Source organism: Lampetra fluviatilis, chromosome 68, assembly GCF_964198595.1.
Source record: "Lampetra fluviatilis chromosome 68, kcLamFluv1.1, whole genome shotgun sequence".
NCBI lineage: Eukaryota > Metazoa > Chordata > Hyperoartia > Petromyzontiformes > Petromyzontidae > Lampetra > Lampetra fluviatilis.
In genome coordinates, this window is record NC_136342.1 from 2,982,954 (window position 1) to 3,006,555 (window position 23,602).

At 47.6% G+C, this 23,602-nt stretch overlaps 1 protein-coding gene across 3 annotated transcripts in view; it reads right to left on the reverse strand.

Moving 5' to 3' along the window:
• LOC144952601 (rho GTPase-activating protein 45-like) overlaps positions 1–23,602 on the reverse strand; it is a 121,084-nt gene that overhangs the window by 30,685 nt on the left and 66,797 nt on the right. For all 3 annotated transcript variants that reach the window (XM_078883090.1, XM_078883091.1, XM_078883089.1), the window contains exons 4-5: positions 6,222–6,371; positions 1,712–1,802 (exon numbers count right to left, since the gene is read on the reverse strand). In XM_078883090.1, the coding sequence (XP_078739216.1) occupies positions 1,712–1,802; positions 6,222–6,371 (241 nt within the window). The remainder of the gene's footprint in view (positions 1–1,711; positions 1,803–6,221; positions 6,372–23,602) is intronic.

Here is a 23,602-nt window from a genome sequence, read left to right on the forward strand (position 1 = left end):
ACAGACACACACACACACACTTGAACACACAGACACACACACACACACTTGAACACACAGACACACACACTTGAACACACAGACACACACACTTGAACACACAGACACACACACACACACTTGAACACACAGACACACACACTTGAACACACAGACACACACACACACTTGAACACACAGACACACACACACACTTGAACACACAGACACACACACACACTTGAACACACAAACACACACACACACTTGAACACACAGACACACACACACACTTGAACACACAGACACACACACACACTTGAACACACAGACACACACACACACTTGAACACACAGACACACACACACACACTTGAACACACAGACACACACACACACTTGAACACACAGACACACACACACACTTGAACACACAAACACACACACACACTTGAACACACAGACACACACACACACTTGAACACACAGACACACACACACACGTGAACACACAGACACACACACACTTGAACACACAGACACACACACACACACTTGAACACACAGAGACACACACACACACACTTGAACACACAGACACACACACACACTTGAACACACAGACACACACACAGACACACACACACTTGAACACACAGACACACACACACACTTGAACACACAGACACACACACACACTTGAACACACAGACACACACACACACTTGAACACACAGACACACACACACACTTGAACACACAGACACACACACACACTTGAACACACAGACACACACACACACACTTGAACACACAGACACACACACACACACTTGAACACACAGACACACACACTTGAACACACAGACACACACACTTGAACACACAGACACACACACTTGAACACACAGACACACACACACACACTTGAACACACAGACACACACACTTGAACACACAGACACACACACACACTTGAACACACAGACACACACACACACTTGAACACACAGACACACACACACACTTGAACACACAAACACACACACACACTTGAACACACAGACACACACACACACTTGAACACACAGACACACACACACACTTGAACACACAGACACACACACACACTTGAACACACAGACACACACACACACTTGAACACACAGACACACACACACACACTTGAACACACAGACACACACACACACTTGAACACACAGACACACACACACACTTGAACACACAGACACACACACACACTTGAACACACAGACACACACACACACTTGAACACACAGACACACACACACACTTGAACACACAGACACACACACACACACTTGAACACACAGACACACACACACACTTGAACACACATACACACACACACACTTGAACACACAGACACACACACACACTTGAACACACAGACACACACACACACTTGAACACACAGACACACACACACACTTGAACACACAGACACACACACACACTTGAACACACAGACACACACACACACTTGAACACACAGACACACACACACACTTGAACACACAAACGAACACACAGACACACACACACACATTTGAACACACAGACACACACACACACTTGAACACACACACACAGACACACACACGTACACACGTGCGTACAGCAAAGTCCTCGCTTAGACGCGTGCGGGTGGGGAGCGGTGGCGGTGCCGGTGGGGCGTGTGCGGACGCACCTGTTGCTGAAAGCGAGCGCTAGCGAGTCCACCGACTGCATCATCCCCTGCTTCTGCTCGTCAGCGCCGATGCAGCGCTCGTACGGGTAGCCTGGGGGGGGGGGGGGGGTAGGGGAACGCACGCACGCGGCGCGGACGTCAAAACGCGCGAGGTCGGACGCACGGCGGCAATCGTCGCTCCGGCTGGCGCTCCTCCCATCGGGCCTGGGATCATCTGGCCGTGCGGACTTGCGCAACGGCAGAGTCACGCGCCGTCAGCCATACAAAGAAGAAGAATAAGACAGAGACACACAGACTCACACAGAGAGCCATAGACTCACACAGAGACCCATAGACTCACACACAGACTCACACAGAGACACACAGACTCACACAGAGAGCCATAGGCTCACACAGAGACACACAGACTCACACAGAGACCCATAGACTCACACAGAGACCTACAGACTCACACAGAGACACACAGACTCACATAGAGACCCATAGACTCACACACAGACTCACACAGAGACACACAGACTCACACAGAGAGCCATAGGCTCACACAGAGACCTACAGACTCACACAGAGACCCATAGACTCACACAGAGACCTACAGACTCACACAGAGACACACAGACTCACACAGAGACCCATAGACTCACACAGAGACCCATAGACTCACACAGAGACACACAGACTCACACAGAGACCCATAGACTCACACAGAGACCCATAGACTCACACAGAGACCCATAGACTCACACAGAGACCCATAGGCTCACACAGAGACCCATAGGCTCACACAGAGACTCACACAGAGAGCCATAGGCTCACACAGAGACACACAGACTCACACAGAGACCCATAGACTCACACAGAGACCCATAGACTCACACAGAGACCCATAGACTCACACAGAGACTCACACAGAGAGCCATAGGCTCACACAGAGACACACAGACTCACACAGAGAGCCATAGACTCACACAGAGAGCCATAGGCTCAGAGACACACAGACTCACACAGAGTGCCATAGGCTCAGAGACACACAGACTCACACAGACTCACACAGAGACACACAGACTCACACAGAGACACACAGACTCACACAGAGACACACAGACTCACACAGAGACACACAGACTCACACAGAGACACACAGACTCACACAGAGACCCATAGACTCACACAGAGACACACAGACTCACACGGAGAGCCATAGACTCACACACAGACTCACACGGAGAGCCATAGGCTCACACAGAGACACACAGACTCACACAGAGAGCCATAGGCTCACACACACAGACCCACACAGAGAGCCATAGGCTCACACAGAGACACATAGGCTCACACAGAGACACACAAACTCACACAGAGACCCATAGACTCACACACAGACTCACACAGAGAGCAATAGGCTCAGAGACACACAGACTCACACAGAGAGCCATAGGCTCAGAGACACACAGACCCACACAGAGAGCCATAGGTTCACACAGAGACTCACACAGACTCACACAGACTCACACAGAGACACACAGACTCACACAGAGAGCCATAGACTCACACACAGACTCGCACAGAGACCCATAGGCTCAGAGACACACAGACTCACACGGAGACCCATAGACTCGCTCAGAGACACACACGGACAGCCATAGGCTCAGAGACACATAGACTCACACAGAGACCCACAGACTCACACAGAGACACATAGACTCACACACAGACTCACACAGAGACCCATAGACTCACACAGAGACACACAGACTCACACAGAGACCCATAGGCTCACACACAGACTCACACGGAGACCCATAGACTCACACACAGAGACACACAGACTCACACAGGGACCCATAGACTCACACAGAGACCCATAGACTCACACGGAGACCCATAAACTCACACACAGACCCACAGACCCGCACTGACACCTATAGACTCAAACACAGACACAGAAACCCATTATCATCACAGCAGCGACAATGATGCACCCATTGCACGCAATCACCCGGCTCATCGAACACCGCGTTGTTAACAAAAAGAACTGCTGTTGCCACCCTACATCAACAGCCACAGCAACACGGAGAGAAGAAGAAGATTTATTTCCGTTTTTATTTTCGCTATGTTTATTATTTACCCAGCCATCCACCTCTGCCCCCCACCGCCCCCCCCCCTACTTCCACCGCCCCCACTCCCCCTCTCCTTGCTCGCCACCCACGAAGGAACCCGTTGGCTCGGGGGACAAATCCGAGGAGCGTCGCTCTGGCTCCGGTCGGAACTAAAATTAAACTATTTTAAATTTGACCAGGTATTTAGAGGCCCATGGAGGCCCATTCTAAAACTAAACTATTTTTAATTTGACCAGGTATTTAGAGACACATTCAGGCCCATTCTAGAACTAAACTATTTTTAATTTGACCAGGTATTTACGCCCATTCAGGCACATTCTAAAACTAAACTATGTTTTATATGACCAGGTATTTAGGCCCATTAAGGCCCATTCTAAAACTAAACTATTTTTAATTTGACCACGTATTTAGAGACACATTCAGGCCCATTTTAAAACTAAACTACTTTTAATTTGACCAGGTGTTTAGGTCCATCGAGGCCCATTCTAAAACTAAACTATTTTAAATTTGACCAGGTATTTAGGCTCAATGAGGCTCGTTCTAAAACTAAACTATTTTTAATGTGACCAGGTATTTAGGCCCATTCAGGCACATTCTAGAACTAAACTATTTTTAATATGACCGGTATTTAGGCTCATTGAGGCACATTCTAAAACTAAACTATTTTTAATTTGACCAGGTATTTAGGCCCATTCTAAAACTAAACTATGTTTAATTTGACCAGGTATTAAGGCTCATTGAGGCCCATTCTAGAACTAAACTATTTTTAATTTGACCAGGTATTTAGAGGCCCATTCTAAAACGAAACTATTTTTAATTTGACCAGGTAGTTAAGCCCATCAGCGCCCATTCTAAAACTAAACTATTTTTAATTTGACCAGGTATTTAGGCTCATTGAGGCCCATTCTAAAACGAAACTATTTTTAATTTGACCAGGTATTTAGAGACACATTCAGGCCCATTCTAAAACTAAACTATTTTTAATTTGACCAAGTATTTAGGTCCATTGAGGCCCATTCTAAAACTAAACTATTTTTAATGTGACCAGGTATTTAGGTCCATTGAGGCCCATTCTAAAACTAAACTAATTTTAATTTGACCAGGTAGTTAGGCCAATTGAGGACAATTCTAAAACTAAACTATGTTTAATTTGACCAGGTATTTAGGTCCATTTAGGCCCATTCTAAAACTAAACTATTTTTAATTTGACCAGGTATTTAGGCCCATCGAGGCCCATTCTAGAACTAAACTATGTTTTATATGACCAGGTATTTAGGTCCATTGAGGCCCATTCTAGAACTAAACTATGTTTTATATGACCAGGTATTTAGGTCCATTGAGGCCCATTCTAGAACTAAACTATGTTTTATATGACCAGGTATTTAGGTCCATTGAGGCCCATTCTAGAACTAAACTATGTTTTATATGACCAGGTATTTAGAGACACATTCAGGCCCATTCTAGAACTAAACTATGTTTTATATGACCAGGTATTTAGAGACACATTCAGGCCCATTCTAGAACTAAACTATGTTTTATATGACCAGGTATTTAGGTCCATTGAGGCCCATTCTAGAACTAAACTATGTTTTATATGACCAGGTATTTAGAGACACATTCAGGCCCATTCTAAAACTAAACTATTTTTAATTTGACCAGATATTTAGGCTCATTGAGGCACATTCTAAAACTAAACTATTTTTAATTTGACCAGGTAGTTAAGCCCATCAGCGCCCATTCTAAAACTAAACTATTGTTTAATTTGACCAGATATTTAGGCTCATTGAGGCACATTCTAAAACTAAACTATTTTTAATTTGACCAGGTAGTTAAGCCCATCAGCGCCCATTCTAAAACTAAACTATTGTTTAATTTGACCACGTATTTAGGCTCATTGAGGCCCATTCTAGAACTAAACTATTTTTAATTTGACCAGGTAGTTAAGCCCATCAGCGCCCATTCTAAAACTAAACTATTGTTTAATTTGACCAGATATTTAGGCTCATTGAGGCACATTCTAAAACTAAACTATTTTTAATTTGACCAGGTAGTTAAGCCCATCAGCGCCCATTCTAAAACTAAACTATTGTTTAATTTGACCAGGTATTTAGGCTCATTGAGGCCCATTCTAGAACTAAACTATTGTTTAATTTGACCACGTATTTAGGCTCATTGAGGCCCATTCTAGAACTAAACTATGTTTAATTTGACCAGGTATCGATAGTCCTCTACTTACGATGGAGATGCATTACAATAACCCCATCATAAGTCAAAAACAGCCTACCCAGGAGTCTTAAAGAATGGTGATAATTTAGCAAAACAGAGCAATTTACGGTACCGTACTCTATAAACTATATAATCTATTTATTAATTACAGGGGTGACCGTTACCTTTGACCCTGGTGATGAGGGCGCCGGTGGCGGTGAGTATCTCCCGCAGACTCAGCGCCGGGTGCCGGGCCAGCGTGCGCTTGAGCGCAAGCAGCAGCTCGCCGAGGCGAGCGTGACCAGCCTGCCGCCTGCCCTCCTCGCCCCCGCCGTCTGTCAACAAGACACAAGCAAGAGAGGCAGAGGGGTCCCCCCGGGGTAGACCTTTAGCAGGCCGCTGGGGGCAAGTGCTGTAATAAACAAAGACAAAGGATGGGGGGGGAGGGAAATAAGAGGAGGTTTTTTTTACACTCTCTGGCGATACAACGGGAGGTGATGAGCAGAGGTCGCAACCGGGTACCCGATACCCGTACCCTACCCGATACCCGGGTACCCGTACCCGGCCGGGTACGGGTACGGGTACCCGTTTGCGACCCTGGTGCGGCCGGGTACGGGTAGGCCGTGAGTCACTGGTGAGTCACCGTTTGTCACTCATTTCCCAACGTCTTGTCTCTTCTCACAATTCAAGTTCCTAGAATCAACCCACCCGCGCCTGCAACATGGCTTCATCCCAGAGGTCGCAATCGGGTACGGCCGGGTACGGGTACCCGTTTGCGACCCTGGTGCGGCCGGGTACGGGTACGGGTAGACTGTGAGTCACTGGTGAGTCACCGTTTGTCACTCATTTCCCAACGTCTTGTCTCTTCTCACAATTCAAGTTCCTAGAATCAACCCACCCACGCCTGCAACATGGCTTCATCCCAGAGGTCGCAGTCGGGTACCCGATACCCGTACCTTACCCGTACCCGGCCGGGTACGGGTAAGGTACGGGTATGGCCGGGTACGGGTAAGTAATCAAAACCCGTTTGCGACCTCTGGTGATGAGACTAGGCCATGAAGAAGGCGGTCTCTGGTATAGGCCAATCAGTTTCAAAGACGATGCATATGTTGTTATTATCCTCAGAGCCATGTTTGTTTGCATGCTCACCGCAAGTACTGCGTGTGGTTAATGCAGTGCTTGATTCTTTGTTCGATCGCCGCTCGCCATCAACACCGGTGACGATTATAAGAACCGGTCCTGGGCCTTCCCTAGGTCGACTCAGCCTCAAATGAGTACCTGGTGGGGTGCGTTGAAACATCGCCACTGGGGAGACGAAGGTGGCCGGGCGTGGGGTGTAATTTATTACTGCTAATCCTACATAATACACGAGCATAATATGACTTTGAGAACCCCCACCACCTACACATTTCGCAAGGAGTGACTAACCCCATATCTGCATTTGTCATCAATATGCTAAATTCCTCTGTTGATATGTAAACTCCTTTGTCCAAGGCTCTCTCCTCCTCCCCTAACCCAGCTTAAAATACGCTGCCAAGCTTAGTAGTGTTCATTAAGACGCTGTCTTTCCGACAGCTCTCTGTGTTTCGTCACCTGAGGACGGCTGCTTGCGTTGTGGCCGAAACCTCGTGAGAATTTCATTTTATTGCGTTTGATTTTTATTATTTTATTATTTCCCTTCTACGTGACTTTACCGAAAGAACCAAGAATATGAATGTAAAACAGCTATATTCATAGGTTTTTTTCGGTAAAGTCACGTAGGTAAAAAATTTTAATTATTAAAAGTAAAATAAAAAATAAAAGAAAAATCACGACGTTTCGGAGGCAACACAAGCCTCCGTCTTCAGGTGGAACCGTCACAGCACGAATGCTGTATCAAGTGAAGAGAAATTCGGATATAAAACAGCTGTCGCTCTGTCTTTGACGTTGGCCACGAGCGGGAATCGAACTCGGGTCGCCGGGTTCGTAGCGCCGCGGTGCACTGCCACTCAACCCCACCGCCCACACACACGACACACACACGACACACACACAAGACAAAGATAACACAAAGATCCCCCATATATTTCGATTTAAAGCTTTCGTGACTGCAGGGATTCATCTTCTTGGTTCTTTCGGTAAAGTCACGTAGAAGGGAAGTAATAAAATAATAAAAATAAAACATAAAATAATTCTCACGACGTTTCGGCCACAACGCAAGCAGCCGTCCTCAGGTGAAAACCAGGTCTGTCGGGGAGACAGCGTCTGATTCCGAATCATTTATTATTTTTATTATTTTATTACTTCCCTTCTACGCGACTTTACCGAAAGAACCAAGAAGATGAATCCCCCATATAGCCTGAACAGACTGTAGGGGCAAGTGCTGTTAGCGAGCACCTATGAAGGCCCGGAACGGTACACGAGGGGGTGGGTGGCCAGCGCCACCTTTGTCTCCCCAGTGGCGATGTTTACACACCGCACCAGGTACTCATTTGAGGCTGAGTCGATCTAGGGGAGGCCCAGGACCGGTTCAGATAATCGTCACTGGTGTTTGCCGTGAGCGGGAATCGAACCCGGGTCGCACAGGTTCGTAGTGCAGCGCGCTAACCGCTACACCACCGCTCCCCACACACAAGACACAACAACAACCGCCATTCACCACTAAGTGGCGGTGACGTCACCACGACGCTTGTGCCAGGCCATGTGCACCCTGAGGCCACGTGAAGTGTCGAACACCCGCTGGCAGGAGGTCACGGGGCAGACCCAGTTGCCACGGGTCGACTGACCGAGATGACCGAGATGACTGGCTGATGCACCACCTGTGCCCCCTACTGTACCAACTTGCTGTGCTTTAACCACCCGGCGCTCCGCTCGTTGTTGTGAGCGTCGCTCCTCCGCCCTCCGTTGTTGTTGGAGGGCGGCACAAGACACACACACACAGACGCACGTATACACATGCAAATGTATCGCCGTGTGATTCTTGTTTTGGAGACAGGACCAATGGCCCACAGGCACACAAATGAAGGTGTCCCCCGCACCCCAAACCCCACCCCGGTATAGGCTCAGACAGCACTTGGGCCCACCACTGCATGAGCAATGGACCCGAAAATAAAAACTCAACAGAAGGCATCTTCTCGGTTCTTTCGGTAAAGTCACGTAGAATGAAAATAATAAAATAATATTAATAAAACATCATAAAATAATTCTCACGACGTTTCGGCCACAACGCAAGCAGCCGTCCTCAGGTGAAGAAACAGGTCTGTCGAGAAGACAGCGTCACCTGAGGACGGCTGCTTGCGTTGTGGCCGAAACGTCGTGAGAATTGTATTTTATTATGTTTTATTTTTATTATTTTATTACTTCCCTTCTACGTGACTTTGCCGAAAAAAACCAAGAAGATGAATCCCTGCAGTCACGAAAGCATTAAATCGAAATTCAACAGAAGGCAGTTTGCCATTGTCTACACCAGGGGTCGGCAACCTACGGCTCCGGAGCCGCATGCGGCTCTTTGCGGGCTGCTTCTTGACAATATGTACGTATGTACAGTATGTACTCAGATGCATTGCGGCTCTTGAAATACCGAATTGGAAAGAAATGGCTCTTCTTGTTATTTTGGTTGCCGACCCCTGGTCTACACGAAGAACAATGGCACAAAAGACAAAGACCCCCATACAGCCTGTAACAGACTGTTGGGGCAAGTGCTGTTAGCGAGCAGCACCTATGAAGGCCCGGAACTGTGGCACACACGAGGGGGTGGGTGGCCAGCACCACGCCCGGCCGCCTTTGTCTCCCCAGTGGCGATGTTTCTACGCACTCATTTGAGGCTGAGTCCACCTAGGGAAGGCCCAGGACCGGTTCAGATAATCGTCACCGGTGTTGATAGCGAGCGGCGATCGAACTCGAGTTGCCGGGTTCGTAGCGCAGCGTGGCGCTAACCGCTGCACCACCGCTCCACACACACGTGCACACACACCACTCACACGTGTTACACACCTTACTACGCTGCAATTAAAACTCCGTGCACCATACCCCACCTAGTCACCCACACGTCGACGCCATACCCTAACCTCTCATCACTCTGTGCTACACCCCCAACCTTGTAGAACCCCCACACAGTGACACTATTTTACTCCATTGGAACCTCATTTGCCAGTTAAAAATATGATAATTGTTTTTAAATCCTTTATATTAAGTTCACTTGCTTGCTTAGGACCGTGCAAATCTTTCGGTCGTTTTTTAACCCACTTCCCGTGATCCAATCGAGCTGACATTTTGCACACAGACTCGTTGTGCGTGACAATTAATGTTCGTGACATTTTTTTTCCAAAATGTTACACTTTTTAGGACAAAAAGATTATATTTAATTACCAATTGCTTAATGGTGCAATGCAATCATCTGACCCATAGGTGGCAGCCATCTCAAGCCAGAGGACGAGAGGACTCTAGCCGCCACGCATATAAAGGATTTATAGTGAAAAACTTTGTTTTTACGGGTTATACTTGTTTTACCCTTTTATCTGGCAACAAAACTGACACCTTTTTTATGAGCTCTCATATTCTGATGGTGCATTGTCTTTGAGTTGTGCGCCTTTTGGCGTCATCTGGTCCAACACCATGTGATACTAGGCTCTAAGGAAAGCTGTCTCGGGTGTGGACCAATCAACTTCAAGGACAGTGCATACATTATCAGAGTTATGTTTTTTGTTTGCATTATGACTGCAGGTATTGTGGTCTATGCAAACATGACTCCTTGTAAAAAAGGTGTCAGTTTTGTTGCCAGATAAAAGGGTAAAAAACCAATTATCATATTTTTTTACTGGCAAATGAGATACCAATGGTGTAAATGCTTTACCCCGAGCTCTCATACTCTGATGGTGCATTGTCTTTGAGTTGTGCGCCTATTGGCGTCATCTGGTCCAACACCATGTGAGACTAGGCTCTAAGGAAAGCTGTCTCGGGTGTGGACCAATCAACTTCAAGGACAGTGCATACATTATCAGAGTTGTGTTTTTTGTTTGCATTACGACTGCAGGTATTGTGGTCTATGCAAACATGACTCCTTGTAAAAAAAGGTGTCAGTTTTGTTGCCAGATAAAAGGGTAAAAAAACAATTAACACTATTTTACTCCTTGATTTTTTATTAGGGAAGGCCCACTGAGCCGGGTAGCTCTTTAAACAGAAGCGACCTGGCCGCAAATGATAGCTCAACGAAGTGGCTCATTTCGATTTAAAGCTTTCGTGACTGCAGGGATTCATCTTCTTGGTTCTTTCGGTAAAGTCACGTAGAAGGGAAATAATAAATAAAATAAACATAATAAAATAATTCTCACGACGTTTCGGCCACAACTCAAGCAGCCGTCCTCAGGTGAAGAATGAAACACCACCAGGCTTGGAGCGTCTATTTAAGCTGGGATGGAGGGGGGAAGAGCGCCGTGACAAAGGAATTTGCATATCAAGAGGAATTTAGCATATTTATGGGAAATGCAGATATGGGATTAGTCACTACTTGTAAAATGCGGAGGAGGTGGGCGGGGGGTTTCAAAGTCATATTATGCCCGTGCATTATGCAGGATTAGCAGCATCAAAGGGAGGGGATAGGGGTAGCATTAATAAAGGGAAGTAATGTTAATAGTATGTAGCTGCAGTTACTAAACCTTATCATCACGTGGAGATTTATAGCAGCCAAATACTCGAAAACGCATGTTTCTGAGTGTTGGAGGGAAAAACCGAAAGACCCGGAGAAAAATCCATGCGAGCACGGGGAGAGAGACGCAGACTCCAAATGTACAGCAGGCGTCAGATTCGGGATCGAACCCACAACCTCCTGTGTACCAGGTGACGTAGTTAACATCCAAATATCATACCCGTCAACCCCTTATCAGTGCCCTACCTTATTACAGACCAACTCAGACCTTATTGATCGCCCCGTGCCCGTACAAAATCACAACGTTCATCCTACAAAGTCCCATCACAAGGGAGAAACACAAACAAATAGACAACAAAAAATGTCCTGTATTGAAACGGCTGTACGCCGTATTGACCTAATCCCCGTGTACAACAACACGGGTAAACAGTATGGCTTAACAGGTGTGAAATATACAGCAGGCGTCAGGGTCGGGATAAACACACGACCTCCTGCACACTAGGGGTTTGAGGTAGTTAACATTTCACGAACGTGACAGCACACAGCGCACACCACACCTCACAACCCCCACCTTGCCACACCATGTCTAATTTGGCATCACATCTCACAGCAGTACCCCTCAGAGGTCGCAACCGGGTACCCGATACCCGTACCCTACCCGATACCCGGCTACCTGTACCTGGCCGGGTACGGGTACCCGTTTGCGACCCTGGTGCGGCCGGGTACGGGTACGGGTAGGCCGTGAGTCACTGGTGAGTCACCGTGATTGTCACTCATTTCCCAACGTCTTGTCTCTTCTCACAATTCAAGTTCCTAGAATCAACCCACCCGCGCCTGCAACATGGCTTCATCCCAGAGGTCGCAATCGGGTACCCGATACCCGTACCCTACCCAATATCCGTACCCGGCCGGGTATGGGCACGGGTACCCGTTTGCGACCCTGGTGCGGCCAGGGTACGGGTAGGCCGTGAGTCACTGGTGAGTAACTGTTTGTCACTCATTTCCCAACGTCTTGTCTCTTCTCACAATTCAAGTTCCTAGAATCAACCCATCCGCGCCTGCAACATGGCTTCATCCCAGAGGTCGCAATCGGGTACGGCCGGGTACGGGTACGGGTACCCGTTTACGACCCTGGTGCGGCCGGGTACGGGTACGGGTAAGGAATCAAAACCCGTTTGCGACCTCTGGTACCCCTCCACACCTCATCACACACTGCCCCTCGTCACACACCACGCCTCGTCACACCAGACCGATACCACCTCTCATATCACATCTCGTCACACCCCACGCCTCGTCACACACCACAACTCGTGACACACCACGCCTCGTCACACCAGACCTACACCACGCCTCGTCATACCACACACACCTCGTCACACCAGACACATTATATCACATCTTGTCACACACCACGCCTCGTCACACACCACGCCTCGTCACACCAGACCTACACCACGCCTCGTCATACCACACACACCTCGTCACACCAGACACATTATATCACATCTTGTCACACACCACGCCTCGTCACACACCACAACTCGTCACACCAGACCTACACCACGCCTCGTCATACCACACACACCTCGTCACACCAGACACATTATATCACACCTTGTCACACACCACGCCTCGTCACACACCACAACTCGTCACACCAGACCTACACCACACCTCGTCACACCAGACACATTATATCACACCTTGTCACGCTGCGTCCGTAGCGGAGAGAACCGAGGAGCGAATGCAGACGCAACGGGGTGCAATCTGCTCCATCCCGACCGGACGTGGGGACAGGGCAGCTTCCACGAGCCAGAAGCAGTGACACACAGACCGACTCATCGTTACGTCACTCACCAACCCACTGGCTCAGGACGTCTTATACAGATGTCAGAAAATGACACGGCATCGCTACGTCACTCACCGAGACCTCGTGGAGACAGACTCATCCCTACGTCACTCACTAACTCAACAACTCCTCACTGTGACACTCATTCGTACATCACTCACTAACTCACTCACTCTTCACTGTGACACTCACTCATCCCTACGTCACTCCCTAACTCCTCACTGACACAGACTCATCCCTACGTCACTCACTAACTCCCTAACTCCTCACTGTGACACTCACTCGTACATCACTCACTAACTCACTAACTCTTCACTGTGACACTCACTCATCCCTACGTCACTCCCTAACTCCTCACTGACACAGACTCATCCCTACGTCACTCACTAACTCAACAACTCCTCACTGTGACACTCACTCATCCCTACGTCACTCACTAACTCAACAACTCCTCACTGTGACACTCACTCATCCCTACGTCACTCACTAACTCACTCTTCACTGATACACTCACTCATCCCGACGTCACCCACGAACTCCCTAACTCCTTACTGACACTCACTCATCCCTACGTCACTCACTAACTCACTCACTCCTCACTGTGACACTCACTCATCCCTACGTCACTCACTAACTCGTCACTGAGACAGAATCATCCCTACATCACTCACTAACTCACTCTTCACTGATACACTCATCCCTACGTCACTCACTAACTCACCAACTCCTCACCGTGACACTCACTCATCCTAACGTCACTCACTCCTCACTGAGACAGACTCATCCCTACGTCACTCGCTAACTCACGAACTCCTCACCGAGGCAGATTGATCCTTCAGTCACTCACTAACTCACGAACTCCTCACTGTGACAGACTCATCCTCAAGTCACTCACTAACCTCACTAACTCCTCACCGAGACAGACTCATCCTTAAGTCACTCGCTAACTCGTCACTGAGACAGACTCATCCTCAAGTCACTCGCTAACTCACGAACTCCTCACCGAGACAGACTCATCCTTAAGTCACTCACTAACTCACGAACTCCTCACTGTGACAGACTCATCCTCAAGTCACTCACTAACCTCACTAACTCCTCACCGAGACAAACTCATCCTTAAGTCACTCACTAACTCACTAACTCCTCACTGAGACAGACTCATCCTCAAGTCACTCACTAACCTCACTCACTCTTCACCGAGACAGACTCATCCTCAAGTCACTCACTAACTCAGGAACTCTTCACCGAGACAGACTCATCCTCAAGTCACTCACTAACCTCACTCACTCTTCACCGACACGAACCCAGCCCGCTGTCACCAGCCCGCTCGTGCGCCACTCCGGCCAAATCTGGGCTACGAGTCATCCTCTCCCCCCACCACCACCACCCCACCCCTCTCCACCGCTGGAGATCCGCTCACTCTGGAGATCGTGCGCCCGACAACAAAAACAAACGCCGAACAGAAGCGAGAATATTTACAGCGATGACTTTTTGGTTTTTAAAGAGAAGGTCCCGGATGCCTCCGCACAGAAGCTGCGACGATCCGCGACGGTACCGTTCTATCTGCCGTGATTCCTCCTCCTCATCATCCTCATCCTCCTACTCCTCTTCATGCATCTCTGGCCTCATGGGGCCCCCGCTGGCTGGCCGCAGCCACGGCTATTTATGGTGTGGAAGCCACACGGAACCAGAGGATTTCCTCCCGAGATGGAATGCCATTGTTTCCGCGCCGCAGACGGGACCAGCGGTGGTTGGTGGTGGTGGTGGTGGCGGTGACGGAGAGGGGGTCCGCCTGAATCACACCGAGTGTAGCCACCGCGTGTGTGACCGTGTGTCCGCGGGTGTGTTTGTGTGTGTCCGCGTGTTTCCATGTGTGTGTCCACGTGTGTGTGCATGTGGGGAGCGGTAGTGTAGCGGTTAGCGCTATGCTGCGCTACGAACCCGGCGATCAGAGTTCGATTCCCGCTCACGGCCAACACCGGTGACGATTATCTGAACTGGTCCTGGGCCTCCCCTAAGTCGACTCAACCTCAAATGAGTACCCGGTGCAGTGTGTAAACATCGCCACTAGGGAGACAAAGGCGGCCGGGCGTGGTGTTGGCCACCCACCCTCTCGTGTGCCGTGGCGGCCTTCATAGGTGCTCGCTAACAGCACTTGCCCCAACAGTCTTAAGGCTGTACGGGGAATCTTCGTGTTTGCATGTGTGCATGTGCATGTGTGTTCACGCGTGTGTCCGTGTGTGTGTCCGTGGCTGGCTGGCTGGGTGGCTTTTTGGGTTTGTGGATGGGTTGGGTGGGTAGCCGAGTGGGTGACTGAGTGGATGAATGGGTGGATGGCTGGGAGGGTGGGTGGATGGCTGGGAGGGTGGGTGGATGGCTGGGAGGGTGGGTGGATGGCTGGGAGGGTGGGCGGATCTCCGGCTGCGTGGGTTGGTGGGTGGATGGGAGCCAGCGATGGAGCGTGCGTGGGTGGGTGTCAGCGTCACGCACTGGCCGTGTTCCCCATCGCGGTAACAGCGTTACTGTGCCGTTGCTGGGAGTCAGTGGGCGGGCGAGCGGGCGAGTAGGCGCATCAGGGCAGGGAACGACACTCAAAACGAGATACTAAGTAGGAGTGCAATGGTCGCCGGGAGATGTTATCTCCCTCGCCTGGAATGCAGAAGTTCGTGGGTTCGATTCCGACCCTGATGCCTGCTGTACAGAGGTCGCAAACGGGTTTTGATTCCTTACCCGTACCCGTACCCGGCCGCACCAGGGTCGCAAATGGGTACCCGTACCCGTACCCGGCCGGGTACGGGTACCCTACCCGTACCCGTACCCTACCCGAAATGAGTGACAAACGGTTACTCACCAGTGACTCACGGCCTACCCGGACCCGGACCCGGCCACACCAGGGTCGCAAACGGCTACCCGTACCTGGCCAGGTACGGGTAGCCGGGTATCGGGTATCGGGTACCCGGTTGCGACCTCTGATGCTGTATGTCTGCATGCGTCTCTCCCCGTGGTCGCGTTGATTTTTCTCCGGGTCCTCCTGTTTTTCCCCTCCACATTTAGAAACGTGCGTTCAGAGTATTTGGCTGATATAAATGTCCACGTGTTGATAAGCCACTTTGTTGAGCTATCACTTGTGAGAGCCAGGTCGCGTCTGAAAAGGAGCTACACAACTCAGTTTAAGGTTTCGATTTAAAGCTTTCGTGACTGCAGGGATTCATCTTCTTGGTTATTTCGGTAAAGTCACGTAGAAGGGAAATAATAAAATAATAAAAATATCAAACATAATAAAATACAATTCTCACAACGTTTCGGCCACAACGCAAGCAGCCGTCCTCAGGTGAAGAACAGGTCTGCCAAGCTTGGTAGTGTTCATTCAGACGCTGTCTTTCCGACAGACCTGTTCTTCACCTAAGGACGGCTGCTTGCGTTGTGGCCGAAAAGTCGTGAAAATTATTTTATTGTGTTTGATTTTTATTATTTTATTATTTCCCTTCCACGTGACTTTACCAAAAGAACCAAGAAGATCAGTTGAAGGTGATGAGATGAAGAAGACCGCTATCGTCCCATCACAACAAAGAACAAACAAAGATCCCCCGTATAGCTTGTAAATTACTGTTGGGGCAAGTGCTGCTTAGGGAGTAGCAGCACCTATGAAGGCCGGCACGGTGGCACACGAGGAGGTGCGTGGCCAGCAACACGCCCGACCGCCTTTGTCTCCCCCAAATGAAGATGTTTACACACCGCACCAGGTACTCATTTGAGGCTCAGTCGACCTAGGGAAGGCCCGGGACCGGTTCAGGTAAATATTTTTTTTATTTTATCGGTTATGGCCCATTGAACGATTAGCTTCATTTTCAGAAGCGATTTAGCCAGAAATGATAGCTCAACGAAGTGGCTTGTGATCACGTGGTAAGTTATCGCAGCACACAAATACTCTAAAACGTGTGGTGTTGATTCAGAATGTGGAGGGAAAAACCGGAGGAACCGGAGAAAATCCACGCGAGAAAAAGAGACACTGCAAACTACAAATATACAGCAGGCGTCAGGGTCGGGATCGAACCCACGACCTCCTGCATACCAGGCGAGGTAGTTAACATCTCCTAGCCACATGCAAACTCCAAATATACAGCAGGCGTCAGGGTCGGGATCGAACCCACGACCTCCTGTATACCAGGCGAGGTAGTTAACATCTCCTAGCCACATGCAAACTCCAAATATACAGCAGGCGTCAGGGTCGGGATCGAACCCACGACCTCCTGCATACCAGGCGAGGTAGTTAACATCTCCTAGCCACATGCAAACTCCAAATATACAGCAGGCGTCAGGGTCGGGATCGAACCTACGACCTCCTGCATACCAGGCGAGGTAGTTAACATCTCCTAGCCACATGCAAACTCCAAATATACAGCAGGCGTCAGGGTCGGGATCAAACCCACGACCTCCTGCATATCAGGCGAGGTAGTTAACATCTCCTAGCCACGTGAAAACTCCAAATATACAGCAGGCGTCAGGGTCGGGATCGAACCCACGACCTCCTGTATACCAGGCGAGGTAGTTTACATCTCCTAGCCACCGTGGCACCCAATAATCGTCACCGGTGTTGGTGGCCGTGAGTGGGAATTGAAGGCGGGTTGCTGATGGGTTCGGAGCACAGCGTGCTAACCGTTGCACTACTGTCCCATCACAAAGACAAAGATCCCCTGTATAGCCTTAACAGACTGTAGGGGCAAGTGCTGTTAGCGAGCACCTATGAAGGCCAGAACGGTACACGAGGGGGGTGGGTGGCCAGCACCACGCCCGACCGCCTTTGTCTCCCTAGTGGCAATGTTTACACACCGCACCAGGTACTCATATGAGGCTGAGTCGACCTAGGGGAGGCCCGGGACCGGTTCAGATAATTGTCACCTGATGTTGGCAGTGCGCGGGAATCGAACCCGTGTCGCCGGGTTCATAGCGCAGCGCGCTAACCGCTACACTATCGCTCCCCACGTCCCATCACGCACACAGTGTCACAGTGAGGAGTGAGTGAGTTAGTGAGTGACATAGGGATGAGTCTATGTCAGTGTGAGGAGTGAGTTAGTGAGTGACTTAAGGATAAGTCTGTCTCAGTGAGGAATTAGTGGGTGACGTAGGGATGAGTGAGTGTCGCGTGTGCGAATGTGTGTGCGTGCGTGCGGACAGATACAGTCTGCAGGCTCCGATAATTAAATAGGATAACATCGACCAAAATCTAACAATAGGTTTCAGACCTTTCTAACAATAAAAAACAATTGTGCTAAAATGTTAAAACACCAAACAGAAACCTTTTTTTGTTGCAAGGAACCGTGTCTGCATTAACCACAGACGTTTCTTGTGGTGAACACGCAAACAAAAACCACGCTCTGAAAATACACGCATCGTCATTTGACACCGATTGGTCCACACTGGTGACAGAAAGCTGCGTTTACACTATGAGACCTCCTTTACCAGTGGCAAAAAATAGTAGTAGGTTTTTACCCTTTTAAACTGGTACAAAACTGACACCTTTATACAAGACATTATGTTTGCAATAGCCACAACACAAGTAGTCAAAAAAGCAAACAGAAAGAAGCAACTCTGATAATGATAATAATATGCACTGTCCTTGAAGTTGATTGGTCCACACCCGAGACGGCTTTCTTTAGAGCCTAGTCCCCATTGGTGTTGGACCAGATGACACCAGAAGGCGTACAACTCAAACACAGTGCAATATCAGAGTATTGAGAGCTCGGGGTAAGCATTTACACTATGAGATCTCTTTTACCAGTGGCAAAATATAGTAGTAGGTTTTTACCCTTTTAAACTGGTACAAAACTGACACCTTTATACAAGGCATCATGTTTGGACAGTGCATATTATTATCACATATCAGAGTTGCTTCTTTTTGTTTGCATTTTTGACTACTTGTGTTGTGGTTATTGCAAACATGAAGCCTTGAATAAAGGTGTCAGTTTTGTACCAGTTTAAAAGGGTAAAAACCTACTACTATATTTTGCCACTGGTAAAAGAGATCTCATAGTGTAAATGCTTACCCCGAGCTCTCAATACTCTGATATTGCACTGTCTTTGAGTTGTACGCCTTCTGGTGTCATCTGGTCCAACACCAATGGGGACTTAGGCTCTAAAGAAAGCCGTCTCGGGTGTGGACCAATCAACTTCAAGGACAGTGCATATTATTATCATTATCAGAGTTGCTTCTTTTTGTTTGCATTTTTGACTACTTGTGTTGTGGTTATTGCAAACATGATGCCTTGAATAAAGGTGTCAGTTTTGTACCAGTTTAAAAAGCTGCGTTTGTTTTGTGTTGGCATGTTCACCACTAAGCAGTGTGTCTGGTTAATGCGGAACATGGTTTCTTGAAAAAAGGATTCCGTTAGATGTTTTAACATCCGAACACAATTCTAGATTTGAAGCTTTCGTGACTGCAAGGATTTATCCCCTTAGTTTTTTCGGTAAAGTCACGTAGGTAAAAAAGAAATGAAATTAAAATTAATAAAAATAAAATAATAAAAAATTAACCCGTAAAAACTAAGTTTTTCACTATAAATCCTTTATATGCGTGGTTTTATTTTATTATTCATTTTAGTTTTTCTTGAGTAAGATTTTCATTTTTATCACATTGGTATTTTAAATTAAATATGAAAAAAAATGTTCCTAAAAAGTGGAAAATTTTGGATTTTTTTTTTCACGAAAATAAATTGTCACGCACAACGAGTCTGTGTGCAAAATGTCAGCTCGATTGGATCACGACCGAAAGATTTGCACGGTCGTAAGCGTGCAAGCAAGCAAGTGAACTTAATATAAAGGATTTAAAAATCACGACGTTTCGGAGGCAACACAAGTCTCCGTCATCAGGTGGGACCGTCACAGCCAGATTTGCTGCATCAAGTGAGGCAGGGATTCCTGATGACGGAGACTTGTGTTGCCTCCGAAACGTCGTGATTTGTATTATTTTATTTTTAATTTCATTTTTTTTACCTACGTGACTCCGAACACAACTCCCTTATTGCCAGAAAGTGGTAAAACCCATTGTTATCATATTCTTGGTTCTTTCGGTAAAGTCACGTAGAATGGAAATAATAAAATAATAAAAATAAAACATTTAAATAATTCTCACGTCGTGAGAATTATTTTATTATGTTTTTATTATTTTTTTATTATTTCCATTCTACGTGACTTTACCGAAAGAACCAAAAATATGAATCCCTGCAGTCACGAAAGCTTTAAACCCATTGTTATCGTTAATACAGATTTTTTTTGGGGGGGGGTTAGATCGGCGTAAATATATAAATGTATTACCGATTATATTGGCCGCAATTGCCTACGTGTTAAACCTTTTGTTATATTTGATGCTGCAAAGGTCCCACATCAACATCGACCAACACCACCAGGGGGCGCACGGGTAACGAGCAGACAGCAGCAGCAGCATCAAGATCCCTTGCAACACATTCATGCGGAGGGAGCTGGTAGGAACGTTGGGTTGCTCGGTCAATGGCCAGGGTCAACGGCGGCGTGGTGTATTCCGCAAATATGCCCGACTGTGAGGGCGGGCACAAGCCGGCGTGAGTAGGTTAGACGTTGAGTTTTATAAGGGCACCACGGGGTGACCAGCCCCTCACCACCCAGCCCCACCCCACCCTCCCCACCCAGCCCCTCCCCACCCTCCCCACCCAGCCCCTCCCCACCCAGCCCCTCCCCACCCAGCCCCTCCCCACCCTCCCCACCCAGCCCCTCCCCACCCTCCCCTCCCAGCCCCACCCTCCCCACCCAGCCCCTCCCCACCCAGCCCCTCCACACCCTCCCCACCCAGCCCCTCCCCACCCTCCCCACCCAGCCCCTCCCCACCCTCCCCACCCAGCGCCTCCCCTTTCGCCGATAAGACATCATCAGTGTGTGAGCGAGTGAGGGGCCCGGCACACCATTTGAAACCATTGGGGGTTTGACAGCAGCAGCACAATGATGATGGCTGGGGTGTATCGTGTGTATTATACAGTGTAGTATTATGTAGAACTTCTTTCGCACCGTACGTCGCCAACCGTTGCTAATCAGAGGTACGGCGGGGGGGGGGGGGGTACAAACTAAACACAAAAATCAGTTCTAAAAAACCGAGTTCTCAATGTAATAGAGTGGTGTAGTGTATAGTGTAGTGTAGACTAGTATATAGTGTAGTGTATAGTGTAGTGTATTGTAGTGTATAGTAGTGTAGTGCATAGTGGAGTGTGTAGCATAGTGGTGTAGTGTGTAGTGTAGTGTATACTAGTGAATAGTAGTGTAGTGTGTATAGTAGTGTAGTGTGTATAGTGTAGTGTATACTAGTGTAGTGTATAGTGTAGTGTATAGTAGTGTAGTGCATAGTGTAGTGTATAGTAGTGTAGTGCATAGTGGAGTAGTGTATAGTGTAGTATATACTAGTGTATAGTAGTGTAGTTTATAGTGTAGTGTATAATGTAGTGGAGTATATACTAGTGTGGCGTATCGTTGTGTATAGTGTAGTGTGGAGCAGTGGTGTAGTGTATAGTGTAGTGTATACTAGTGTATAGTAGTGTAGTGTGTATAGTAGTGTAGTGTGTATAGTAGTGTATAGTGAAGTGTATAGTAGTGTAATGTATACTAGTGTAGTGCATAGTGTAGTGTATAGTAGTGTAGTGTATAGTAGTGTAGTGCATAGTGTAGTGTACTGTATAGTGTAGTGTGTAGTGTATAGTGTAGTGTATACTAGTGTAAAGTAGTGTAGTGCATAGTGTAGTGTATAGTAGTGTAGTGCATAGTGTAGTGTTCAGCAGTGGTGTAGTGTATAGTGTAGTGTATACTAGTGTAGTGCATAGTGTAGTGTATAGTAGTGTAGTGCATAGTGTAGTGTACTATATAGTGTAGTGTGCAGCAGTGGTGTAGTGTATAGTGTAGTGTATACTAGTGTAAAGCAGTGTAGTGCATAGTGTAGTGTATAGTAGTGTAGTGCATAGTGTAGTGTGCAGCAGTGGTGTAGTGTATAGTGTAGTGTCTGCTAGTGTATAGTAGTGTAGTGCATAGTGGAGTGTACTATATAGTGTAGTGTGCAGCAGTGGTGTAGTGTATAGTGTAGTATCAGCTACTGTATAGTAGTGTAGTTTCTCCTCGTGTGGTGTATCGTTGTCTCTAGTGTAGCGTGTAGTGTAGTATGTAGTTTATCGTGTCGTGTGCATTGTACAGTGTCGTATGTTGAACTTCTTTCGCACCGTACGTAGCCAACCGTTGCTTATCGTCGGTACAGCGGCAGGCGGTAGGACAACAAACTAAGACACACAACAACAACTTCTAAAAGAAAATCGTTTTCAATCTGGATCTAAAAGTGCACAGCTCCCTAATTCTAGATTTGAAGCTTTCGTGACTGCAAGGATTCATACTCTTAGTTTTTTCGGTAAAGTCACTTAGGTAAAAAACAATTGAAATTAAAATTAATAAAATAATAAAATAATCAAAATCACGACGTTTCGGAGGCAACACAAGTCTCCGTCATCAGGTGGGACCGTCACAGCCAGATTTTCTGTATCAATTAATTATAATTTTTTAAAATAATTTTTTACCTACGTGACTTTACCGAAAAAACTAAGAGTATGCACAGCTCCCAGTCGGGCTTCCTAACATCGGAAGGCGCGGGGGGATTGCAGCTTCAAGACTCAGGGGGTGTGCGCCCGGGGTAGGAGATTCTGCTGCTAAACTGACAAGTGCCTCGAATCACTGCACCAGATTGCCGATGCTGCTCTATATTTAAGACCGAGAGCAAACAGGAGAGCTTCACCATTCTTGCCCGATGAAGCCGATTGTAATTACCAGCGAAACGTCGTGCTACTCAAATTTTGATGTAAAGCTTTCGTGACTGCAGGGATTCATCTTCTTGGTTCTTTTGGTAAAGTCAAATTTTTTCGGTAAAGTAAAATTTTAAAATGCTGTTGATTCTCTCTTCAACACACACCGGTGGGCTAATGAAGTGAATTATTTTGTCCTTTTAAAAAAACGTGACACATTTTTTTTACTGTTTGGCCGTGTCGGGTGGTGGAGGGTTACGACACATTTATAAATAACGCGATCTGACCCAAAAACCT